Source organism: Micrasema longulum, unplaced genomic scaffold (genome assembly GCF_059751315.1).
Source record: "Micrasema longulum isolate JH-2025_06_02 unplaced genomic scaffold, ASM5975131v1 h1tg000031l, whole genome shotgun sequence".
NCBI classification, from domain to species: domain Eukaryota; kingdom Metazoa; phylum Arthropoda; class Insecta; order Trichoptera; family Brachycentridae; genus Micrasema; species Micrasema longulum.
In genome coordinates this window covers 867663-890905 of record NW_028277238.1, presented here as the reverse complement: position 1 = coordinate 890905, position 23243 = coordinate 867663, and the positions used below count along the sequence as shown (strand labels likewise).

General features: G+C 31.1%; 1 protein-coding gene across 2 annotated transcripts; it reads left to right on the top strand.

Annotated features, from left to right (window-relative positions):
- Positions 1 to 1101: 1101 nt before the first annotated feature.
- Positions 1102 to 23139, top strand: eIF2Bdelta (eukaryotic translation initiation factor 2B subunit delta). Of its 2 annotated transcripts, XM_088224480.1 has the most exons (13): positions 1115 to 1330; positions 2118 to 2156; positions 4828 to 4969; positions 7947 to 8377; positions 8805 to 8987; positions 10663 to 10851; positions 10939 to 11057; positions 13723 to 13825; positions 13925 to 14104; positions 16737 to 16864; positions 19606 to 19780; positions 22099 to 22279; positions 22719 to 23139. In XM_088224480.1, the coding sequence occupies exons 2-13, from the start codon at positions 2142 to 2144 to the stop codon at positions 22922 to 22924; spliced, it is 2052 nt and encodes a 683-aa protein (XP_088080606.1). In that variant the 5' UTR covers positions 1115 to 1330; positions 2118 to 2141; the 3' UTR covers positions 22925 to 23139. The 2 variants fall into 2 exon arrangements, with proteins under 2 accessions (XP_088080613.1, XP_088080606.1); XM_088224487.1 differs by lacking the exon at positions 2118 to 2156 and having other exon boundaries at positions 1102 to 1330.
- Positions 23140 to 23243: the final 104 nt, after the last annotated feature.

The window sequence follows — 23243 nt, the reverse complement described above, 5'->3', positions numbered from 1 at the left end:
TTATTTTGTTATTTTTATTTTTAAGTTTTTAAAACACAAATATTATTTTAATGGCCATCGTTTAGCGTTATTATTATTTAAAAGATTATGTTTTTCCCAGTGGAAAACAAAGGTCGATATTTATTGTTAATTTTGTTGTATTTTTAAAAGAGAGTTTTTGAATTTTTAGATAATTCTAGAAATCTTTCTTTCGAATTTAACCTGTGGAGTTTATAGTCCATGATCGATGACACACCCGCGCTAAATAATTTTACCTGAAATATAGAGTAATGACTCCAAGAAGCAAATAAGCGTTTTTTATTGAATTTAATTCATTGCATTCTACGAAACACGAGATAAACGTCCTGCAGTACATTTACATCGTCTCTACCATGGAGATTTAAATAACAAAGGAACGTGACCTTTAAAGATATCACAGGGTGTAGTCAACGCCCAGCCCAGTCCAGTAAAGTCCAGTCAGTTCCAGCATGTAGTTCAAGTGCAATCTCTTCAACTCCCCATCGCCGTAACACTCGCGCCACACAATTCACTAATTATTCGCCATGTTATAAATACGCATTAAACAGCAACTTCTTGTCTTCTGTTAATCTCCAACTGGGATAGGAGCTCCAACCCTCAACCATCAAATCCTACAAACCAAAAGGTATGAATTCTATAATAACTTAATAACTAACCTACAACCTATAAGAAAAAGTAAAGGTTCAGGTAAATAGTATCTGATTTATTTTTAACGACGGTAATTAAAATGTGGTTCTTTTTTAGAGTTCGCTTTAAGGTTGTTATTATGAAAGCGCTTTATTGTTCGAGAAATCCTAGAACACAAAATAATGTATTGGAAGATTATATATATAGACATGAATTCGTATTGAAATATTTTTTAATATCGCCGCGTTATTTCCTAATACAAATAAAGGTATAAATAATAAATTATGGAAATATCTGCTTATTTTACGGCAATTATTTTTTTTAATCATTAATGTTTTAGACACGTATTAGAGCTCTAATCAACCTTCACAAAAAAAAACTTTGTCATTTTTTTTATGGTGATCACATAATTTGTTGCAACGCACACGGTTTTAATAGTCTATGATGTGTTTTAATAAAAACTCATTTTGACTTTGACGTTTTCATATGATTTCTCTAACCAATTATCCATTATTCTCTATTTCTATTTCACGTAATGTCGTGGTGATCTCTAATGCGGTTTAATGAATGTCAAAATTCGTTAGCGTATGGAGTTATAACTGGAGACATAATTCACCTAACCGTATAATAATTTGTATTTATTAATAAAAATAATACATTAAAGTTTATTTTTAGAAAAAAGCAGGTTAGTATGGTTTTAATAATATTGAGACAGATGTCGATTGCGAATAGTGATGACAATATCGTGTGTACACGACTTAAACGATATAATCCAGTATGTAATGTATTTCACAAAATGAGTGTTTTAAAAAATTATTTCAATACGTATTATACTTTATGAATCTACAATATTTTAGTACTTAACTCTAATGTTATGCCTATTCAAAACTATATTTAAAATTCTAGTTGTAGCCTAATAATGTTTATTTATACATTTTATTATTTATACAATTTTTTGTACACTTTGCCCAGCTAATAAGGGTACATACCCCGTTCCAAGCTAATATTTAAATTCATAATAAATAATATTAGCAATGTCTTACAAATACAAAGACAGGCGCCGTGGCGTAGTTGGTTAGACGGCCAACTGTGAAACTGGCGTCGCAGGTTCGATTCCCGCCAGTTGCAAGAAAAAAATCCAAGAAAGATTTTTCCTCAATTGGTCTGGGTGTTGTGGTGTATTTTTTATTACCTCCTTCCATATCCCCTCTATCCCACCTGCTGGCAAGCCTCAAAATAGAGGCTTAGCGGGTTATTCCTTAAAAAAAAAAATACCAAGTACACTAACTTCTACCTGTTTATATAAACTAGTCTAATGATATTTGTTAAAGTGTTTATTGTTCAAATAATTATATGGAACTGTGTCTAGTACTTTTGATATTATAACTTACGTAGATAAAAATAAAAGATTGTTTTAACATCACAATTTTTTCAAATGGGTTCTCTCAACTAAATATATATTTTTATTATAGCCCTACGAGGATTCGTTTCTACAGATGGATTCAAAAGAGGTATAGACATAATGTATGCTTAGCTGTATTTAAAAAATAAAATATTTCACCTTAAAATTTATTGCAACCGATAGGGAAAACATTTTTGAGAAGAACATATGGAAGTCTAGGCATTTATAGGGTTTAAGGCCTGTCATTGGTTGGTTTAAGTGGCCACTTTACACCATGTGTAACATTTACCATTTGGGTTATGTTTAAACATCCACATTTCCTCAACTCTTCCATCCCTCAACTTTTGACTGTAATGACATAGGTTATTATATAAATAAATCCAGTTTTTGCCACCATTTGTGTTTGCGCCTTTGAGGTATTATATTAAGAAAATGGCGCTAGATAAGTTATCCATAATAATAATAATTTGCTATATGGTTATAAGGATGAATGACAATATCCAACAGAGGCCCTCCATATAATTTTCCAAACTCACGGTGAAGACAGTAGAATTGTTAAATTAAATTGGGACCTGGGAGTTATGTTTGAAGCTTTGCTGAAATTTCTTACTCACATAGGTGCTGTCTGTGACAGTGTGTGCAAAATGTTTGTTCTCCGAACAGCTAAGGTGTTCTTGAATACTCGTGTTCTTAGGCTCCTTTATAACTAATTGGTGCGAAGCAGACTTTAGTGTGGATCTCTGATCTAGGTGCCCCATGAGTTGAAGTACTCTGTTATTCTGGAGATGGTTCAGAAGAAATTTCTGAGGTATCTTTACTTAAGGGAGTACAGATACTATCCGTGGTTGTCCCCGTCAGACTTCATACTGGGAATGCTTGGGTACAGTAGTTTGGAGAAAAGAAGAATTGCATATTTGCTTATGTATTTTTTCCGATTGATCTGTGGTATTACGATCAACTTAGGTGTAATGGAGAGTATTTTTCTTCATGTTCCTAATAACTACCTTAGACATAGGCAGCTTAAGCTGTTTTATCTTCCTGCATGCAGAACCAGCCTGCCAATGGTAATGCCAGTAGGTAGAGCAATGTCTTTACTCAACTGTATCTCTTTGGATATCAACATCTTTCGTGTTACCAAAAGAAAGTTCACAGAGGATAACTTCCTTTTACTCTAATTACTGGGTATTTTTATTTTACCATTTTATCACATTTAAATTGCATCACTAACAATTTTTTTTCGTGTTGTGTATGCCTTGAATATATTTTTGTAAATCACATAAACGTATTAAATAAATAAATTGAAATTTAATATATAAAATTGAAAATTTTAAAAGAATAACTCGTTTTTTGACAAAAAAACATTGCTTTTTTATATGAGTAAAACCAATGGTTTCAGGTATGTGGTGGAAGTACTTTCATTGTTGACTTTTGAGAAGTAAAAAAAGTGTTTTCTAATAATGATTCCTGTTTCTAATCTTCATAGATAATATTTATTTTGTTTTTTTTAAAAATAAATATTTGCATTCTTATGATTTACCCAAATATTTCATTTTGAGGGCCATTTTCAACGAGTTGTAAATAACTCACTATTAGTAAATTAGAATCAAGTTGGGGTAGAGTGGGATCCGAACCACAGACCTTTGAGCCTGGCCACGAGACCACAACCCGATTCTGCAATGAAGAGTCATAAGCCCTATAAATGCCTAGACTTCCATGTTTTCCTTTTCTCATGCAATAAATTTAGATCTCAATAACTCGGTAGGGAGTAAAATTCAGCCTATCTAAAAACATTTGGACGTACTCGAACAATGTTGGTTATTACACCTTATATTAACCCTTTCCTGCCCAAGGTATCATAAAACTTTGTTTTAAATGTTTTTTTCGTTTTTTAGATTAGGTTAAGAGTTGAATATATAAATAAGACAAAATGTGTTTTTTATATTTTTATATTGTATTTTTAAAAATTATTTATTTATATTATTATTATTATCATTGCAGCATAAATACGATAGATCTGATGTCATGGGTAACTTTTGAGCCTGAATTTAATAGGACATCAGTTCTTTGGCTATGGGTCAACGCGTCTTCAACACATATAAATACAAATATAAAATTTACTGATAAATATTATAGTAAATGCATCATAAACTCAGTAAACAACAAATAAAAGTAGTTTTGAAACACTTTCATAGCAAAAATTCTGCAAAAAACATAGTATTATTGAGCACAAAAAAAACAAATATTTCAAAATGTCACCGGTATTGTAATAAATGCCGGCATTTGGATAATATGGACGATAATCAGTTATTAATTTTGCCGCTAGTTGTATACGTGAACCTAGAAGTCTCATCAGGCAAAAAATTATAAAAAATTGTTCCATATATATATATAGATATTGACTAATAACTTAGCATGACTTAAAAGTTCTGTCAGGCAGGAAAGGGTTAAATAATTAAACATATGTTTAAAAATATATATTTCAGCGCTATTATATAAGAATTCTTGGATTTTCGCGGAGTTTAATGCACAATGAGTTTTTTTGGGTCATTATGCCGTGTGTCATTTGCAATCTTTTCCGAAGTTTCGGATTCCATTACAGCATCCACCATCGGGGTTGACGTTATTTGTGTGAATGTATTTTGGCAAAATTCTAACTGTTATTTTTAAAATCAAAATCATTTGATTTTAACATGTCTTTATTTTAGGTATTTTAGTAGGCTCTACTTTAACAGTATGAAATACATATTATTTTTTAATTGAATCTTTTCTCCTTTTTATAGATTTCCTCTCTCCCAGCAAAAAAATTAATCCATTCGTCTGAAGATGAATTAGCAGAAAATAACAAGTGCTCGGAGAAAAAAAAAATTACATCTTCACAACTCAGACGATACCAGAGAAAAAAAGCTTTGAAAAGAAAACTTGGTACTTGATTTAATTATTTTTGATGGTTTATTTTTAAAACGTTTTTTATGAATAAGAAATGCTTGCAAATACATATACATAACTATGAAATTCTTTATTTTTTTTAGTTTTATTTGCAAGTTTAAAAGTTAAAACTATCGTTTTTTAATTTATTCAGATTTCAATGACAAGGAAATATGTTTTATGATAATATTATTATTTTATATTCTTACTTTAATTTACCTCTAATGGTGCATAGGGTACTGCTTAAGTTAACCATTTTTATAAATATAATATGCTCGCTTAAATATTTAGTTCACTCACACTTTTCTATCTCGCTTACCGAAACATTTTATTTACTTTGTTTGCTTTACAGGATTCATTCCACTATTTTATATCTTTGCATTTAAAAAAAATACTAACCTGTTTTTTTTGTGTTAAACTTCATTCTTTTTACTTTATCTAACTTTTTTATCATATCTTTTAAAATTTTGCATTCTTTTTTATTACTTATTTGATTATTTGTGTTTTATTTTTTTATGTTAGCATGTATGTTTATTGTAAATGCGCCATGGGCGTTTATGAACAAAATAAATAAATAAATATTATAAAATCAAGGTTATCAGTCTTATGCTTTAGATGCCAGTATTATTATACTTTTTTGAACAATAATTTAATCTCCATTTTGACGGATATCATACCCGGGACACCATCCATGGTAGCTTATTACAGGACACAAAACGCCGTGATCTCTTCAAGTGAAATGAAAGGCCTACTGATGTCTATCAATAGTCCGGCTTCTCTAGAATGAGTTTTCTGTGGTTTCCTCTCCATTAAGCAAATGTAGAGAAGTTTCTATGTCCACAGACGAAATTCCCTCCCTTTCCCAACACTTCTTAGAAATAGATAGCCAGGAAATAAAATTCACTTGTGAAATATAACCTTGTACATTATAAGCATGGTCAATAATACTGCTACTCCCATATAAATAAAAAATAAAAAAAAAACATGGTAACTAGAAACCGATTATGATAATATTTAATACTTGTATGTTTTATTTAACGTTAATTTATATGAAAATATCAAAATTAATCATAATGATTTTCCTACAGTAGCGAGTATTGAAATATTTTCAACTCTGAAAAATTTATTTGTTTGTAATATGTCCCATTTTTTCTTATATTATTGATAGTTTTCATTTTCATATTATGAAATTATAGGTTTCTAATAAGGTGAACTCAAAAAAAGCATTTACTAAATTGAATTATAAAATTATTATTAATTACATATTGCCATGTATAATTAAATATCCTATCTGAATTGTATTTCTTGAAATGTATAAATTTTTATTATGCATTTTGTTTAATTTATATTATTATTTTGAATATTTATAATTGTAGTTATTTTAGTATAGAAGGGTGGCGACTTAACACGGAATTTTCTGACAAGTCGGGACATAAAATTTATAATTGTTCCATAATAAAATTCTGTATCCTGTGCATTAAACAAAAAAATATTGGCCTGAAAATATTTTTTCTTGAATATAAATGTATTTTTTCAGTGAAAAAAATCAATACAAATACATAAATATATTTTTTTCTTAGATAATTTAACTGAAATAATAAAGTACACATTTTAACAAATATATTTCACTAGTTAATAAGAAATATCAATTATTAATATTTGGTTGACCCTCCTTTTTTGGCACCTCTTTAATGCACTGCTGCATGAAATTCACCAAATTTTTAAGATAGTCATTAGTCAAATAATCATGCCATACTTTTCCAATAGTTTGTTATAAGTTTTCATTTGTTGAGCTTTGATGAGTTTATTTCCATTGCCATTACATGCCACAGATTTTCGATTGGGTTCAAATCGGGACTGTTTCCGGGCTAACCTAAATTTAAAAGCCTATTAATTTTCTGAAATTCCTTTATCGAAAATTAATTTAAAGAGGATTATTTTATTTACATAATATTGATAATGAAAAATATTGATTATAAGAAAAGAAAAATACTTACAGCTTTTGCACGGCGCCATGCTGTAGTCATCTTGAAAAATACACTCAGAAATATGGGAAAAATGCATTTCAATTGAAGGGAATAAAAAGTATTTTTTTAAATAAATGTTGGCATTTACAGTTCCAGTGATGAATGCCAACTGTCCCACTCCAGAAAAAGAAAAGCATCCCCTGATCATTTGTCCGGATGTTTCACTATTGGCTGAATAGACTCAGCGCTTAATTGTTCTTCAGATTTCCTCCGCAAGTACTAGATTCCATTCGAACCAAAGTGATTAAGTTTACTCTCATCAGAAATGACATGTTGCCATTTATTATTAATGTTATTTCAGTCCGTTTTAAGCGATTAGCATCCTTTTTTTTATTCCACAGTCTACGACATATGTATGAACACTAATTGGAGCACCACCAGCTTGAATAAACTCCATTTTTATACACACTCGAATTGATTCTACGATAGAATCGCTTCAGCAAACGATTATCAGCTGGAGTTGTCTTTTTTTTCTTCTCTGAATCTTTTTTTCACTCTAGACATGCAGCAGCTTTATATTTATTTACACAATTTATAACTGTAGTTCAAATATATCCAATTCGACAACTTATAGCTGTAGAAATATGTTTTTGCGACACCACATTAGAAGTTAATGTTTTTGTAAAACGCTCAATTTCTTCACTTTTCTATACTTTTGACTAAGATTTTAAAAATCAATCTAATATGTTCAACTCTTTGATATTCACTATGAAACTTAATTATTTGTAATGGTAAAATCCCACACCGGTATAAAAAAATTAACAATAATAAAATTGGTAAATAATTCTTAAAACTCCCTCTTTTCCGCTATTACCACTTTCAATAACTAAATATATATCAACGCTCACTTCTTTATTTATTATAATAGTTAACATATTAATTTGGTTTTCATTATTACAGTAATAACCCTTTAATTCAACTACATTTTTAACCATTTCTTTTTATAGAAAACCATCAGCCGATAGCTAAAGAATCACCAATAATACTTAAAACAACAATATCCGAATTACAAATCACCGAACATCATATCGCTTGTTCGAAAGTTAATGAGCCAACTAATTTGCTTGAAAAATCTAAAACTATTAAAATGGATCCTAAGAATTCAGATAAAACAAAGGAAGAACTTAAGGTTAATAAGACTGTAAAGAATTCACCTAAAAGTGAAGTTCCAGGAATTGCAGAAATCAAGAAAATGACCCCAGATACAAAAAAAGAAAACGAGTCAACTAAACGACCGAACAAAAATAAAAGTAATGAAATTAGCAATTTGAAATCAGTTAAATCGAAAGCTGGTTCTGTAAACAGTAGTCAAATTTTAAAAGCACCTGTGAATAATTTAGAACAAGCCTCCCCTGAAATTAAAACTCCTGATTCTCAGGTATGTATTTTAACACTCGTTTAAGATTATATTGTCAGCACATTTACCTACCGTGCAAGAGGTCTCTAGGAGAGTGAATAAAATTATAAACATGTCTAGGCATTGTACCCGCCGCTTACTCATGTATAAATATTATTATTTTGAAATTTAAATGCATTTATTTTAGATATTATTCGCATTTCTCACTACCAAAATTATATTTTGAATAAATATAAACACTTGAAAGAGCCTAAATTTATATAAAAAAACACAAGAAAATATATATGTAACTTATCTGGGCTGGTATTCTGAATGGAATTGCGCGGAAAGAGATCGCTCTGTTAGCATGTATTTAGTACATAAATATGCGTTTTCTATGCATGCTTTTGCGTTCAGAATACCACCCCTGGTTCTGTTTAGTAATAATAATATAATTATTCTGATTAAGATCAATACTGCACAAGAAAAGAGCAAAACAGAATTGAGGGCTGAGAGAAAAGCTAAACAAAAAGCGGACAAAGAAAATGTTCTGGCAGCTAAAACTCAAAATAAGTCTGATGATACCAAGATTATAGAAACTAAGTGTATTGAAGACTGCAAAGTAGTTTCAGCTCCCACTGGAAATATAAAGGTTACAAAATTTACAATATAATTTCATTTTTGTAATAGTATACTTTAGTTAATGGGATGTGGTACTAAAGCTTTTTGGCTCTAAAATATCTCACATTTTAATTACTGTAGATCACTCTTATGTGCATATTCCCGCTAGTAATTTAAAACTGAAATAAATTCTTACTATATCAAAATAAATATAAAAAATTTAATCATATCTTAATGAAAATAATACATAATTAAATAAGGGGCTTAGTCTGGGGGACAGGCATAAAAATCGCTTTGATTTATGAAACATATATATATATATATACGAGGGCGGATTGAAAATGAAGCTACCTAAGTAGGAAAATTTTTTTTTTTTTTCGAAAAACCATTTATTTCTCAACATAGTCTCCTTTTACTTCGACACACTTAGTAAGACAATATTCCAAATTTTTTATACCATCTGAATAATACGATTTCGGGAACCTCTCAAAATACATTTTAGTTTCGGTAATCACTTCTTCGTTTGAGCTGAACCTTTTTCCTGCGAGCCATTTTTTCAAGTTTGGAAACAGGAAAAGTCACTAGGAGCTAAATCTGGACTATAAGGTGGATGATCAACAAATTCGAAGTGTATTTCACGTAATTTTAGCATTGTATCTAATGCTGTGTGAACCGGTGCGTTGTCTTGAAGAAAGAGCACTTTTTTCTTCTTTAAATGTGATCGTTTTTCTTTGATTACATCATTCAATTGATCCAATAATGCTCGATAATACTTTCCTGTGATTGTGGATCCTTTCTCAAGATAATCGATGAGCAATATTCCGAGTGCATCCCAAAATACAGTGGCCATAACCTTGCCAGCCGATTTCACTGCCTTTGCCTTCTTCGGAGCACTTCTACCAGCTTCCACCCATTGTTTCGATTGATTATTGGTTTCAGGTGTATAGTGGTGCACCCACGTTTCATCAACAGTTATTAATCGACGCCAAAAATCACCAGGATTACGCTTTATCATGTCCAAACACTGCTGTGAAGTGGTCTCTCGAACTCGTTTTTGTTCGACACTAAGCAAACGCGGCACCCATCTTGCCGATAGCTTTTTTCATATGCAAATGTTCATGCAAAATGTTGAACACACGTTCATATGAGATGTTTACCATTTCAACAATCTCACATAACTTCACTCGGCGATCATTCATAACTATATTGAGGATTTTCTTGGTATTTTCTTCAGTAACCACCTGTTTTGGCCTTCCTGTTGATGGTATTGTTGCAGTGCTTGTTCGGCCGCGTTTAAATTCAGCAATCCAATATTTTACCATGTAATCTGACTGAGCAGACTCACTGTAATGTTTATCGAGCTTTTCTTTTGTCTCTTTTGCCATTTTCCCTTTCAAATAATAGTGTTTAATCACTGCACGAAATTCGCTTTTTTCCATTATTCAAGAAACACCAAAGTTGTTTACTTCAAACGACTACAACAAATAAACTAATCAATGAATTTGGGTGACATTTTAACAGCTGCCGTTTGACAGATCGCAATTTGGAAAAAATAAATCTTTTTTTGCGTTTGTGCTGCCATCTAGCGCTAGGTAGCTTCATTATCAATCCGCCCTCGTATATTAAATTACCAGGTACCTAAAACAATACAAATATGTACACTTCAAGCCAGGTATTATTTTATGTTTATTTTAATTATCTTCAAGGTTGATATTGCTACACAAGAAAAAAGTAAAGCAGAGTTAAGGGCAGAAAGGCGGGCGAAGCAGGAAGAGCAAAGAGCAGCTAAAGTTCTGTTTAAAGATGTCAAAACTAAACCAGTTGCTACCAAGGTCATTGATAAACAAAATGAAGAGAAACCTAAAACTCTTCCTTCAGTAATTGTAGATGTAAAGGTAGTACATAGATTATATCCATTAAATGTTTCCTGGCATGTTTAAAAATTCATCACATTTCAATAAATTAATATACATATATTTCAGAAGGCTCCAAGCCCCGATAAAGCAAAAAATAAATTGATTCCTAGCCAGCACAAAGTAAAATTATTTAACCACTTGTATGGAGCTGCCAATCTGTGTCCTTCTATTCCATTGAATTCAAAGTAAGTCATTATTATTACTTTATACCTAACTACCATTCGATAGTCTTTTAATCACCAGGCATTTGGCAGTTCCTTAGGGGGTGTAAACCTAAAGATGCCTGCTTACAGTGGTTATTAACTTTTAATAATGAAAATCTTTAAATGTCTAGAATCACAAATTGCACAAACAAAAATAAGATTTAGCTTTTGACTAACAAGACAGGCAGAATAATAAAAGAATATTGAATAACAGACAGGCAGAAAAGGTTGCTTTCTGAGAAAACCGAAAAAGTGAGTATTTGGTTTATCCATTTATGATCAGTAGATTCCACCCAAAATCGGTAGATATTGGGAGGATTGGGTTGGCACCCTACCGATTATTCGGTTTATTTAATTTTTGCGTTCTTACCAGGAATCGAACCTGGAACCTTCCATGCGCGAGTCAAGTGTCTTAACCACTACGCCATGGAGGCTACCGGGATCTTTAATATATTATAACAGTGTGGTTTTGCTAGCGTTGTTCTAAATTACATATATATATTTTTTTAAATAAATATTTGTGTTCTTATGATTTTACCCAAACTATTTATTTATTAGAAAATGAGAACCAAGTTGTGGTAGAGTGGGGTGCGAAGCTCGGACCTCTGATCCCTGGGTCCGTGACACTAGCCACGGGACCACAACCCGGTTCATTATTATATTTAGATTGCTCCTAACAGCAAAAAATAAATTGTCAGACTCAAAGGGGTGAAATTTCACAGTGCCCGAGATTATAATTAATCAACTGAGGCCCGCCGGGCTGATAAAGCGAGGCCCGAAGGGCCGAACTTTCTAGCATGTAACAGTCGGCGATAACAGACTGTTGCCTGCTAGTATTTATTTATATACAACGGTTCAAAGAACCTTTTACAATAAAAAGTTTTACAGAAATAATTACAGCAGTCAACAATTCATCATGTAATATAAAATATGAAATAGAACTACATAATTCAACTAAATAATTCAAACTAAACAAATTAATAAAAAAAAAAATTTTTTTTAAAACTGCAAAAAAGTCAAAAAGAAACATACAAATCTAAGATGACAAATAAAAGATAACAATTAAAGTGAGAAAATCCTATGTTCTAAATATAAATATAGCAAATTAAAATTGAAAATAATTAAACATAAACATAAAGTGACTTGTATTTAGCTAGGTAATAATGAAAAAGAAAAATAATGCTACAATAAGATTTTATAAATAATACATTTTTTGGATCAATATGAAAGCTTAAATAATCTTAATAACATCTTTATTTTATCAGTTGGTTGGAAGAAGTTGGAATTTGGCAATAAATCCACAAATGTATAATTTATATATAAAGAAATAAACAAAAATACGTATTAAAAAAAAACAAAGTTAAATTTAATAATATATTTTTGAATAAATTCATTCCTTTTCTAAAAAATAACGAGTGAAATTACATTTTAATGCATTTACAGAGTTTGTATTGAAAATATCAAATATTTTTTCGAACTTATTTCTATACCTATGTATTCTGGATATTGGTGAATGCATTTCGAAGTTGGTACGAGAATTGTTACAGTAAAATAATTCTGTACTTCTTGTGCACCTACCAGGTATTCGAATTTGAATTAGTTCAAGTAAAGCAGGGCTGTCAATTATTGATTTCATTATTTTAAATAAGAGTAACAAATCAGCTATAACTCTTTGGTCTGACAATTCAAGTAATCTCATTTCACTTCCAAGAAAATCATAATTTAAGGCTTCAACGGGTATTTTGAATTTATAGTTTATAAAGCGCAAGAATTCATTTTGTACCCTTTCAATAGCATGAGAATGAATTTTATAATAGGGTGACTAAACTGAAGAATTGTATTCAAGTCTACTCCTTACTAAAGTGCAGTACAATTGTTTAACAGTAAATACATTTTTAAAATTTGACGCTACTCTCAAAACAAATCCAAGCATCTTCATTCCATCATTAGCGATCTGATTAATATGAAAGGTAAACTGTAGTTTCTCATCAAGCAAAATACCTAGATCTTTTATTTGAGACACTCTTATCAAATCTATACTATTTAACAAATAAGTAAATTTAATCTGGTTTTTACATCTACAAAAGGTTATATTTTGACATTTACATATATTTTACTGAAGTTTATTTAAACTACACCAATTGTACAATATTTATATTCTCCTGAAGAGTATAACAATCAGTTTCATTGTTCATAATCTTATATATTTTTAAGTCATCAGCAAACAGTAGAATATTAAAATCTACGAAAAAAATTATTACGTCATTTACAAAAATACTAAACAAAATCGGTCCTTGAAGAACCCCACTTGTCGCCAAAAACTTAATTAACTAAATATACCTAAAAGATATCTGTGGCTTGGATCTAAAAGGGCAAATGTCAGATATATTATCTTTTCTTGCCAACATTTCGACAAGGTTTATTTTCTTCAATAAAAAAAAATGTGGATGTATTTAAATATACTTGGTTAAAAAATTCTGATATTTTTAAATCCAAGCCACAGTCTTGAAATTCTAAAGTATTCTCACACGCATCATAATATTATTTGAAATGTGCATTGATGCACAAAAATAAAGTATAAAAGTTATAGTAACACCTTCAAAGTTATGTATGTACATATCTAATTTTAAATTGGTATAATTTTTAGGGAAATTCACCCTGCAATAGTAAGACTCGGAGTTCAATACGCCTCACATATAGTTATGGGTTCTAATGCCCGTTGCATAGCTTTACTCAATGCTTTAAAACAGGTATGTTTTTAGCCAATTTTATGTTCTTGTAGAACGATAATTGTATTGAAACTGAATACTAACTATATGTTAATTAATTCGCCTTGTACAATGTTCCAGGTTATACAAGATTATACTCTTCCACCCAATGTGGAATTTTCTCGAGGACTCGAGGCACATTTAGGTCCATGCATTCACTTTCTCAAGTTATGTAGATTGCCCGCCGTATCTATGAATAATGCCATAAAACATTTAAAATGGCAACTCACACAGTTGCCAAATACAATTAGCGAATATGATGTAAGTTATGTAATTACAAAATTAAAATACACAAGTTTGTTGTCATGTAGCAATAACCATCTTGAACATTAATGAAATCTTGGCCATACCGGCTCATTTTTAGATACTAGTTGTTTCATAATATATTAGATCATTATTATAATATCCTTCTCAACCTATCGGTGGATAGGGCACTGCATTAGTTTTCCAACCGCAGAATATCTGCTGTTACAAGCAAGAAGGCAGTAAACAATATTGAAATAATTTAGAAGAAATTGAGGTTTTATATATTCGGTATTTTTTTTACCATATATTTATCAAAACAGTTATTTAAAAAAATATTTTAGATGTATTTATTAGAGTAAGTTGTTTCAAAGGATTACAATTGAACATAGTTATGCAGAAAGCAGCCAGCCATAGAAAAGTGAAACTGAGATAATAGTACTTTTGTGAAAAGGGTGAATAATTGAATCTACACAACAGTTGGATTGTTTTTTACTTTAACAAATGATGAATAATGCATGCATTCGTTTTATTGTAATACAAAAACGAATTTGATTATGTAATGACCACACAACCTAAGATGTGCATTTTGCAGTAAACAGCCAGCCCTAATAAAACTCTAATGTGTGTTGTCATTATGTAATTATTATATTATTTTATGTTTATATCTGGGTATTTAATTGGAAAGAATCACTTACTTCATTTTTTGAATAATTTCACTATGTGTTAAAGTAATTTTGGTGATTTTTTGATTTTCTGACTGACTACACAACCTAAAATATGTATTTTGCAGAAAACGGCCGGATCTAATGTTGAATGAAACCTCATATAAACTCAGAATGTATGAGGCGACATTCATTTTCATGACATTTTGACATTATGGAATTTTCAGAAAGTGATTATTACAGTTTTTTTTGTATGAAAGTGGCCTGGCTGATTTAAACACAACATAGAATAATTGACCTTCCTAAACATGATAACACCAAAATCTATTATTTTTTTAATTGTCGACTGGCTGCTTTCTGCATAACTAGGTTCAATTATTTATCAGATGGCATTAAAAATAAAAATTATTTTTTGTTGCTAAATACTGCTTTAGTGCTTGAAACGCCGGATAAGCACCCGACCATAAGATGGCTTCAGATGCCAATCCAGGAGCTATTCATATTTATTTGTTATATCCTAATTACACCAAATATTTTATTTTCTAATTGCCTGCCTCGTAGCAATGTATTTTTTTATTTTGTGAGTCAACTTTACCGGGAATCGAACCCATGACCAAACGTGTCACCACTAAAGATATATTAAATACTCTTATACTTCCAGGGCTGGTATTCTGCACTTTCTCGCGGGGGTTTCAAACGTGTTAGCACGTAATCTACATTGTAGCAACGCTTTCTCTACCCCGCGAGAGCGTTCAGAGTCGCACTGCCAAAGTGTAAGGTGGATCATTTTATATATTTTTAGTTTATTATTAAAGAAAGTTGACACCTTTAAATACTTGAGAGTTCACACGTCTGAGAATGGAAGCATGCACAGCACAGAGAGTTCGCAACCCACCTAGGAATTGCTGGAGCAACGTTTATTTATTTTATTTCATTGGAAAGGTAAATTGTATCTTATAAATTTATAAATTTTATCTTATAAGATACAATTATATTAAATACATATCATAAAGTCCAATTAGAGGCTTCCACATAATATTGTAATTGTAAATGTTGTCACATAAAAATTATACATAACATAAAATAACTAATCATACAAAACTTATAATATTACTAAAAATGTAAATGTAATACATATTATTAAAAATATATCTACTTTTGAATATTGGTCACACAGTTGCACATTATAATATATAATACAACTATAGTTGACCATACAGTGTACATTTATTATGTGCCTACATACAGAACTGCACATAACCTGCATAATATAGGCTGCGGATTCGAGGCGCAACATCATAACTTGAATTATTTTGGGAAATTTCATTTTTAAAGGAAGTTACAGATATGTTATTAATATCAATACAATTTAATTTCTGATTACACATATTGCAGGTTCTATTTAAAAATTAATTTTGAAAAGATTTAGTGGAACATTTAGAAATTTTAAATAGAGATTGGTTTCCGGTCTGCTTCGTGTTGTCTGGAACTCTAGTCTATTCTCGGTCAAAACAAAAAGCCGATTAATCAACTCTTAATATAATATAATGCCAGTACTCCTGTATGGGTGCGAATCTTGGCACCTTACCAAAGTCGAAGTTTCAAGAGTAAGTGCTTGAGGAGAATATTAGACATAATCTGGTTCGATTTCATAACTAATATTGAAGTGCGAGAACAGACGCAGCAGCCTCCCATAACGAGCATCTTGAGGATGCGGCAGTGGACCTGGCTTGGACACCCAAGTTGCCTCTTTAGAAAATTCTAGAAAATCATCAATGACGACCTTTCGGCGGAACTAAGGGATGCGGGATTGGCACGGTAGGAGGCGTCTGGTGATGTCCACATGCTTCACTTAGGAATGGATGTGGAAAAAAAGAAGTTTATTATTGGAGAGTTTTATTATTACCCAATATGACATTTGCAATATGTAGTGGGAAAAGTATTTTGTTTGTCTGTATAATCCATCATAAACCTATTTGTTTCAGGCGAAGACAAAATTAAATGAAGCAATCGATACTTACGTTAGAGACCAAATCGAAGTTGCTGGAGAAGCTATTACTAATGCAGTTCATGATAAAATATCCAATGGTGATGTTATACTTACATATGGATGGTAATTTTTTTTAGTTACATCATAGCTTGAATTTTTGCACTGATAAATTAATTATCCGTCATAACTTATTACAATTCAATTTACCAAATTTTTTCAGATGAATGACAAACAAAACAAAATGAACAAGTAATCATTATCTTTTAGATACATATATATGATATTTTATGGCCCCTGAAGCGTAAGACTGATCATCTTACCTTCATGTAACAATTTTTTTTTATCAAGATACACTGCTATTGGTATACCAATGCAGCGCCCTATGCACCATTAGGTTCGGAAAGGGAATGATGATGTTGATGTTTGTGAAGGTTCTGGGTTCGATTCCCGGTGAGAACCAAGTTATGGTAATCAAAATATCATTTTTCTCAAGCCTGGGTGTTCTGTACTGTAATTCACCACTATAATTGGGATCAGATTACGTTTATGACACTACGTAAGTGTCTTAAGTACCTAGTGGATGTTTTTGCTGATAACATTGAAAAAGTAGCACGCACATGGTTGAAATTGTATGTAAAAAAATCCTACCTTTGTGAACTCAGTAGGTACTGGCTCAGCACCTCAATATAATCATAGTTTATGAATGACATGTTTGTTTCTGGGGTTCTATGATTACATTGGTTATTTCAGAAAATGTGTGTAAATAGATTCTAGTTGTGCACTTTTATTTGAATTACAACTTTCTGTGTTATGTGACAGATACTTTGTCTTAGTGTGAGGGGTATGTTTGTAAGCATCTATCTATAATATTAATACTCTAGAATTGATTGATTGCGTCTGTCCCTTATACTAGTTCACAGGAATTTGAGCCTTATTACCATGGTATCAACACTAAATCAGGTTCATTCTTGTTTGTTAAAATTCAATATACATATGAACGGAATAATAATTATCTCTATATTTGTATTAATATTTACCTCAATTCATTTTAAAACGTTAACCATGAGAATATATATTTTCAACTATTATTATCACAATAATATTTAACTCTAAATTGATTTTTTTAAATGAGTCAGGAGAATATATTTTTTCAATATTATCTCAGTCTTGAAAGCCGTGAAAATATTCTTCAATCCCTTTAAATGTATTATGACAAAATTTCAATGACTTGAAGAACATATTTATAGAAAACCCTCAAATTTAATTATTACATACATTTCAAAAATAATTAAGTTGTATCCTTGATTACTTATGTCGTTTTTATTATTATTAACTTATTATGTGCCAAAATTCATGAATATTGATTTTATTTATAACAAAATGGTGCGTAAATATACCACCAGAATTAAGGTATTTCTTTTCAAATATTTCTTATTAATAATAAGTCTTATTTCACAAGAGTATCAGGTAAACCAGTCTTCCACTCAGCTTTTTCAAATGCAATAGATTTATTATCTTATAAATTAACATATTTTATTAGGTTTGCAAGACGTAAATCAACAAAAATAAGTGTCCTTTAAAAGGTTAAGTAAGGCCCTAAAAGCCGATCAACAATTTAATAAGGCTACGACGAGAAATTTACTAAGGCCCGTGGGACCTGAAATACGCCCTGAAGAGACAAATTTAATAGCATGTAACAGTTGGCAACAGCTGTTATTATTTTAAATTACAGATTTTTATCTATTGAATTTTAATGACTTACTAACCGAACTTTTTATGTAGATATTTCATATATATTCGTATTGATTTAACTGAGGCCTGTAGTGCCGATTTAATAAGGCCAAGAGGACAGATTCATCAAGGCCTGAAGGGCCAAATAATCCAGCATGAAACAGTCTGCTACAGCTGACTGTTATCTTTTTTAATTACTTATTCTTTTCTTTTTAATTTTGTGAAATTAAATGAAAGTAAATTTTGTGCAGTTTTTGTAGCATTATTTTTAGTGAGATTATTCTTTAGGTCACATTTAGATTACTCCTAACAACAACAAAAAAGTGAGGCCCAAAGGGACGGCACTTCTATGTAGCTGAGATCCTAATCAACCGAAGCCTGAAGAGCCCAAAATTAGGGTCGATAAAACGAGGCCCGGAGGGTTGATTCCATGAGGCCGAAAGGCCGAATTTTCTAGCATGTAACAGTCAGCGATAGCTAACTGTTATCTGCTAGTTTATTATAATTTTCCTTAACAGCTTTTATTATTATCCGTTTGAACTGTATTTAGTTGTTTACTTTGTATGTAATGGCGATTGTATTTTTTTTTAAAAACCTTTCTGTGGTATAACAGTAATGCTTATAATGAGCACATTCAGTTGGTCTCATCTTCCTCGTAATAACCACATTTAACTGTATGGCCCTTTTCACACATGCCATGCCAATCCACCCGGCCCGGTAACTTTACCGGGTACGCCCTACAAACGCATACACAATGTGTCACCTTTCGTAGGGTGTACCCGGTAAAATTTCCGGGCCGGGTGGATTGGCGTGGCATGTGTGAAAAGGGCCTTAATTGTTATTTTAAAAGTGGTGTTAGTCACACTAATAATAAAATAAGATAATTGAATCTTTGCAATTCCATGTTTAATAAAAATGTACACTTAAGCTAAATGATGGCTAAAATCAGATTTCACATTATACTAACATTTTGAACTCATATTAGTATGTATCATTCTAAAATTAATATGCACTCTTTCATATATTATTTTCATTCACATACTTTTGTATTATTTTATAATTCTGATTAATTTAATTTTTAACATATTCAAGGCTTTAAATATATGAATAAATTGATTTTGTTTTTTTTTTAGTTCCTCTTTAGTTGAGAGTATCATTACAAAGGCAGTTGATAAAAAAACATTCAGGGTTGTCGTTGTAGCTGCACATCCTTGGAATGAAGGAAGAGAAATGTTAAGGAGACTAACGGCAAAAGGTGTCAAGTGTTCTCTCATCATGATTTCAGCACTTAGCTTTGTAATGCGAGAGGTAATCAATTTGCTGTGTGATTAATTATTCTATTTACTTGTCAATAACTAATAAATCGTCGGTATACTGGCAAACCCCTCTTAATGCATTATTGACTATTAAGAAAAATAACTTTATATGTTTGACTCAGGTGATGTACCACTCAATTTAAAGACTGAGACAAACAGCTTTTCATATGACTGTATAGTTCTATATCTTTTATAATAATGGAGTAAAGGAGCATAGTTTGGGTATTTTCTGGTGAAAATATGTAGGTGACTTAATAGATTTTACTGAATTGTCTGTGAACCAAGGGGTAATCTTATTTTGTTTGTTAGTAATTTTTAAACTTTCAGAATTTTCGTTTATTTGTGTGTTGAGGATATCTATAAATTTCTTGATTCAATATGATATGTCCATTTTTCCTTTTTCAATTTTTGTTTTATTTTGTTATAATTTTGTTTCATACTCAATGCGAAATTGTCAATATAAAAATTATTTTTGTAGTAAGTATATAGTTTGTTAGCCAAAACATCGGACCTGAATGGAGACAGTGTGCATGAGTGTGAAGTACATGTGTGTCCAAAAAAGTAGAAATTAATTAAGGACACCTGTATTCTTATGGCTTTCCTTTTAGCTAGTTTATATATGAAAACACTTAAAGAACGAAGAAGATGCTGTGGGGTAATTTTTATAACTTCCTTCCATAACCCTTTCTTTTCCACCTACTGACAAGTAGCGATGAGACCACACTGTGTGTAGTGCACAATTGTAGTACTACGGTGTGTTTAAGTGAACAACATACACACTTTTTACTGTGTGGACACTACAAACGTGTTTTAACACAGTGTGTTATCAGCCACACTTGCACGATTATAGCCTTCACGCAATGTGGCATATGAAGATAGCCCCAGGGTGTAAATTCACAGTACCGACCTATTCATTTTGTTTTGTGTGATAATAAATAATAATATGATGAATAATATTGGAGAAGGCGATTTGGCGTCTTATTTTGCGGTTACGTTCTAAATTAGGATATGTGTACACCGAAATGTTGAAAAGTCAATTTAATTCAAATACATAGAAAATTATTAGTAAAGAACTAATATCGTTACGTAATTGCAAAAACACAAATATAAGATTTTAACATAAAATTCCAATTTATTGTCCAACAGTACCTAGATGCTAAGGTGATATCACTGATTACTACGATTAACACCTCGCAATAACTTCATAACCAATCACAAAACAAAACATTTATAATTTGATGTTGCCTGGATAAAAATCAGGTAGCAGACCAGATTTATTTGTGAAAACATACCCTGTTTCAGTCGGCTGCAGTGGTTTTAACCAGTATAGGCAGTTGGAAAAATAACTTACTAAATTTTATATATACATAAATCTTACCAGTAGCTCAATCACAAATAACTATCAACGTGCTAATAAGCGACGTGGTAACAATTTCTAACCTTTTATGTTTATCATTTTCGCGATCACAATGGAACATCCGTGAACACCTAATATTAAATGTCAAAATATTTACGTTTTGCGACGTATAATCCTGACTAATGACTGCGATAACTTAAGCATGTTCATTATTGTTCATTGTGATCGCTCAAATGTTTAGCATGTTTTTAAGCACGTCAATAGTTATTTGTATTGAGCTACAGGCAATCTCCTTCACACGTCGCCAGTTAGCCAGAGGAACTTTTTGTAATATTTCATACTGAATTTACATATAATAGTAAAACTTTTCTTTTCAAATAATTTGAATTTAGGCGTATATCTGCCTTTCCTAGTAATACATTTTTTGTCGATAAAAGTTAACCAAAAGAGCTGAGCAGGTTTTCTTATTATTTATTTGAAGAAACCGCATGACGGCATTAATGTGCTCGTTTGTCCTTTCTAATTCAAATCACTCCCTAACAATCACTAATGCTGGCGCATTGTCAACTAAAAAAAGAATTGCCATATGAGTAAGCAAAGCAGATATGTGTAGTTTGTATCTTTCATATCTCTAGCCAATGGTGGCACACTGATCAGTACGATGGAGCAACCATCGCTCAATTGTCTGTGCAAATTTTAAAAATAATTAATTGCATACTTTTTATAAAAAAAATTATATTATCAATATTTTTATGATAATCTAGCAACGTAGGCACTGCTTATTTGCCGATATGGAAAGCATGCCACTGCCCTGTTCAATTCCCTGACCACACTCTAGGAACGAAATTGATAGTAATCATTTAAGATGATTTATTTGCATCGACTTTCAATCAAATTTAAAATATCTGCATGCCTAATTTGTAATACAAACGATGACTTATGGTATATTTCAGATAAACAAAGTAATATTGGGAGCTGGTGCGTTGTTGGCCAATGGGTATGTGATGGCGCGTGCTGGAACTGCTCAAGTAGCCATGCTAGCCAATGCGCACAATGTTCCCGTGTTGGTTTGCTGTGAAACTCATAAATTTTCTGAAAGAGTCCAAACTGATTCTTTTGTATATAATGAAATAGGTTTGTTTTACTTCTTTATTCGATAATATTGACCTTCGATTTTTCCTCTAAAATGAAAACATTTAACTAATGATGTCATTTTGAACTGGGTTGTGGTCTCGTGGCTAGTGTTGCAGACTCACAGATCAGAGGTCACAACCTAATTCCGAGTGAGTTATTTACAACTCGTTGACCAAAATTGAAATATTTGGGTAGATCATAAAAATGCAAATATTTATCTTTAAAAAAAAATTATGTCATTCTGCTATCAGATTCTGTTGATTCCACTGATAGTATTTTGAACCCCTTGAACTCTTTCATTAGGTGTCACACAATAGAAGCAAAATTCTCGTGGAGTGAGTTTGAAAAATTTCTCAAACATCTCTCAAAAAACATTGATTTGAACGGAGTTCTAGGGATCTTCATGTATGAATGTTCTCATTTTTTTTTTGTATTTCAGGTAATCCAGATGATCTTATTAAGTGTAACCCTTCACATAAGGACAGTCCTCTTTCCAACTGGCGTGCATTCAACAGTCTGACATTACTAAACTTAACTTATGATGTAACTCCTCCTGACTTGGTTACTGCCGTTGTTACTGAATTAGCCATCCTCCCGTGCACAAGTGTTCCAGTAATATTACGTATTAAACCTTCTGAATTTTAATTATTTATTTCATTAGCTGTTTCTCTTTAATGAAGATTAAAACTTTATTATAGGAAAATGTTGGATCTATAATAAAATAATGAATTTAATTTATGACAAATTAATAATAAATAAAAAAATCATAAAGGTAAACGATGTTATCATAAATATTATTTTTTGTGATTACATTATAATTTTTTTTTTATTTTATTAAAATATATTTGATAACATTTCAACAAGTATTTTCCTTTATAACGTATCACTATGCAACTCGCATAATATAAGCCTTCTTAAAATCGAAGTGACGTTTCCTGAAGAATAAATAAAATAGAAAGCAATT

Bases quoted from the DNA above. Each gene is read 5' to 3' on its own strand.
- eIF2Bdelta (XM_088224480.1), top strand. The intron at 10,852-10,938 runs GTAGTACATAGA...CATATATTTCAG, and splicing joins CAGTAATTGTAGATGTAAAG to AAGGCTCCAAGCCCCGATAA. The intron at 14,105-16,736 runs GTAAGTTATGTA...TATTTGTTTCAG, and splicing joins ATACAATTAGCGAATATGAT to GCGAAGACAAAATTAAATGA.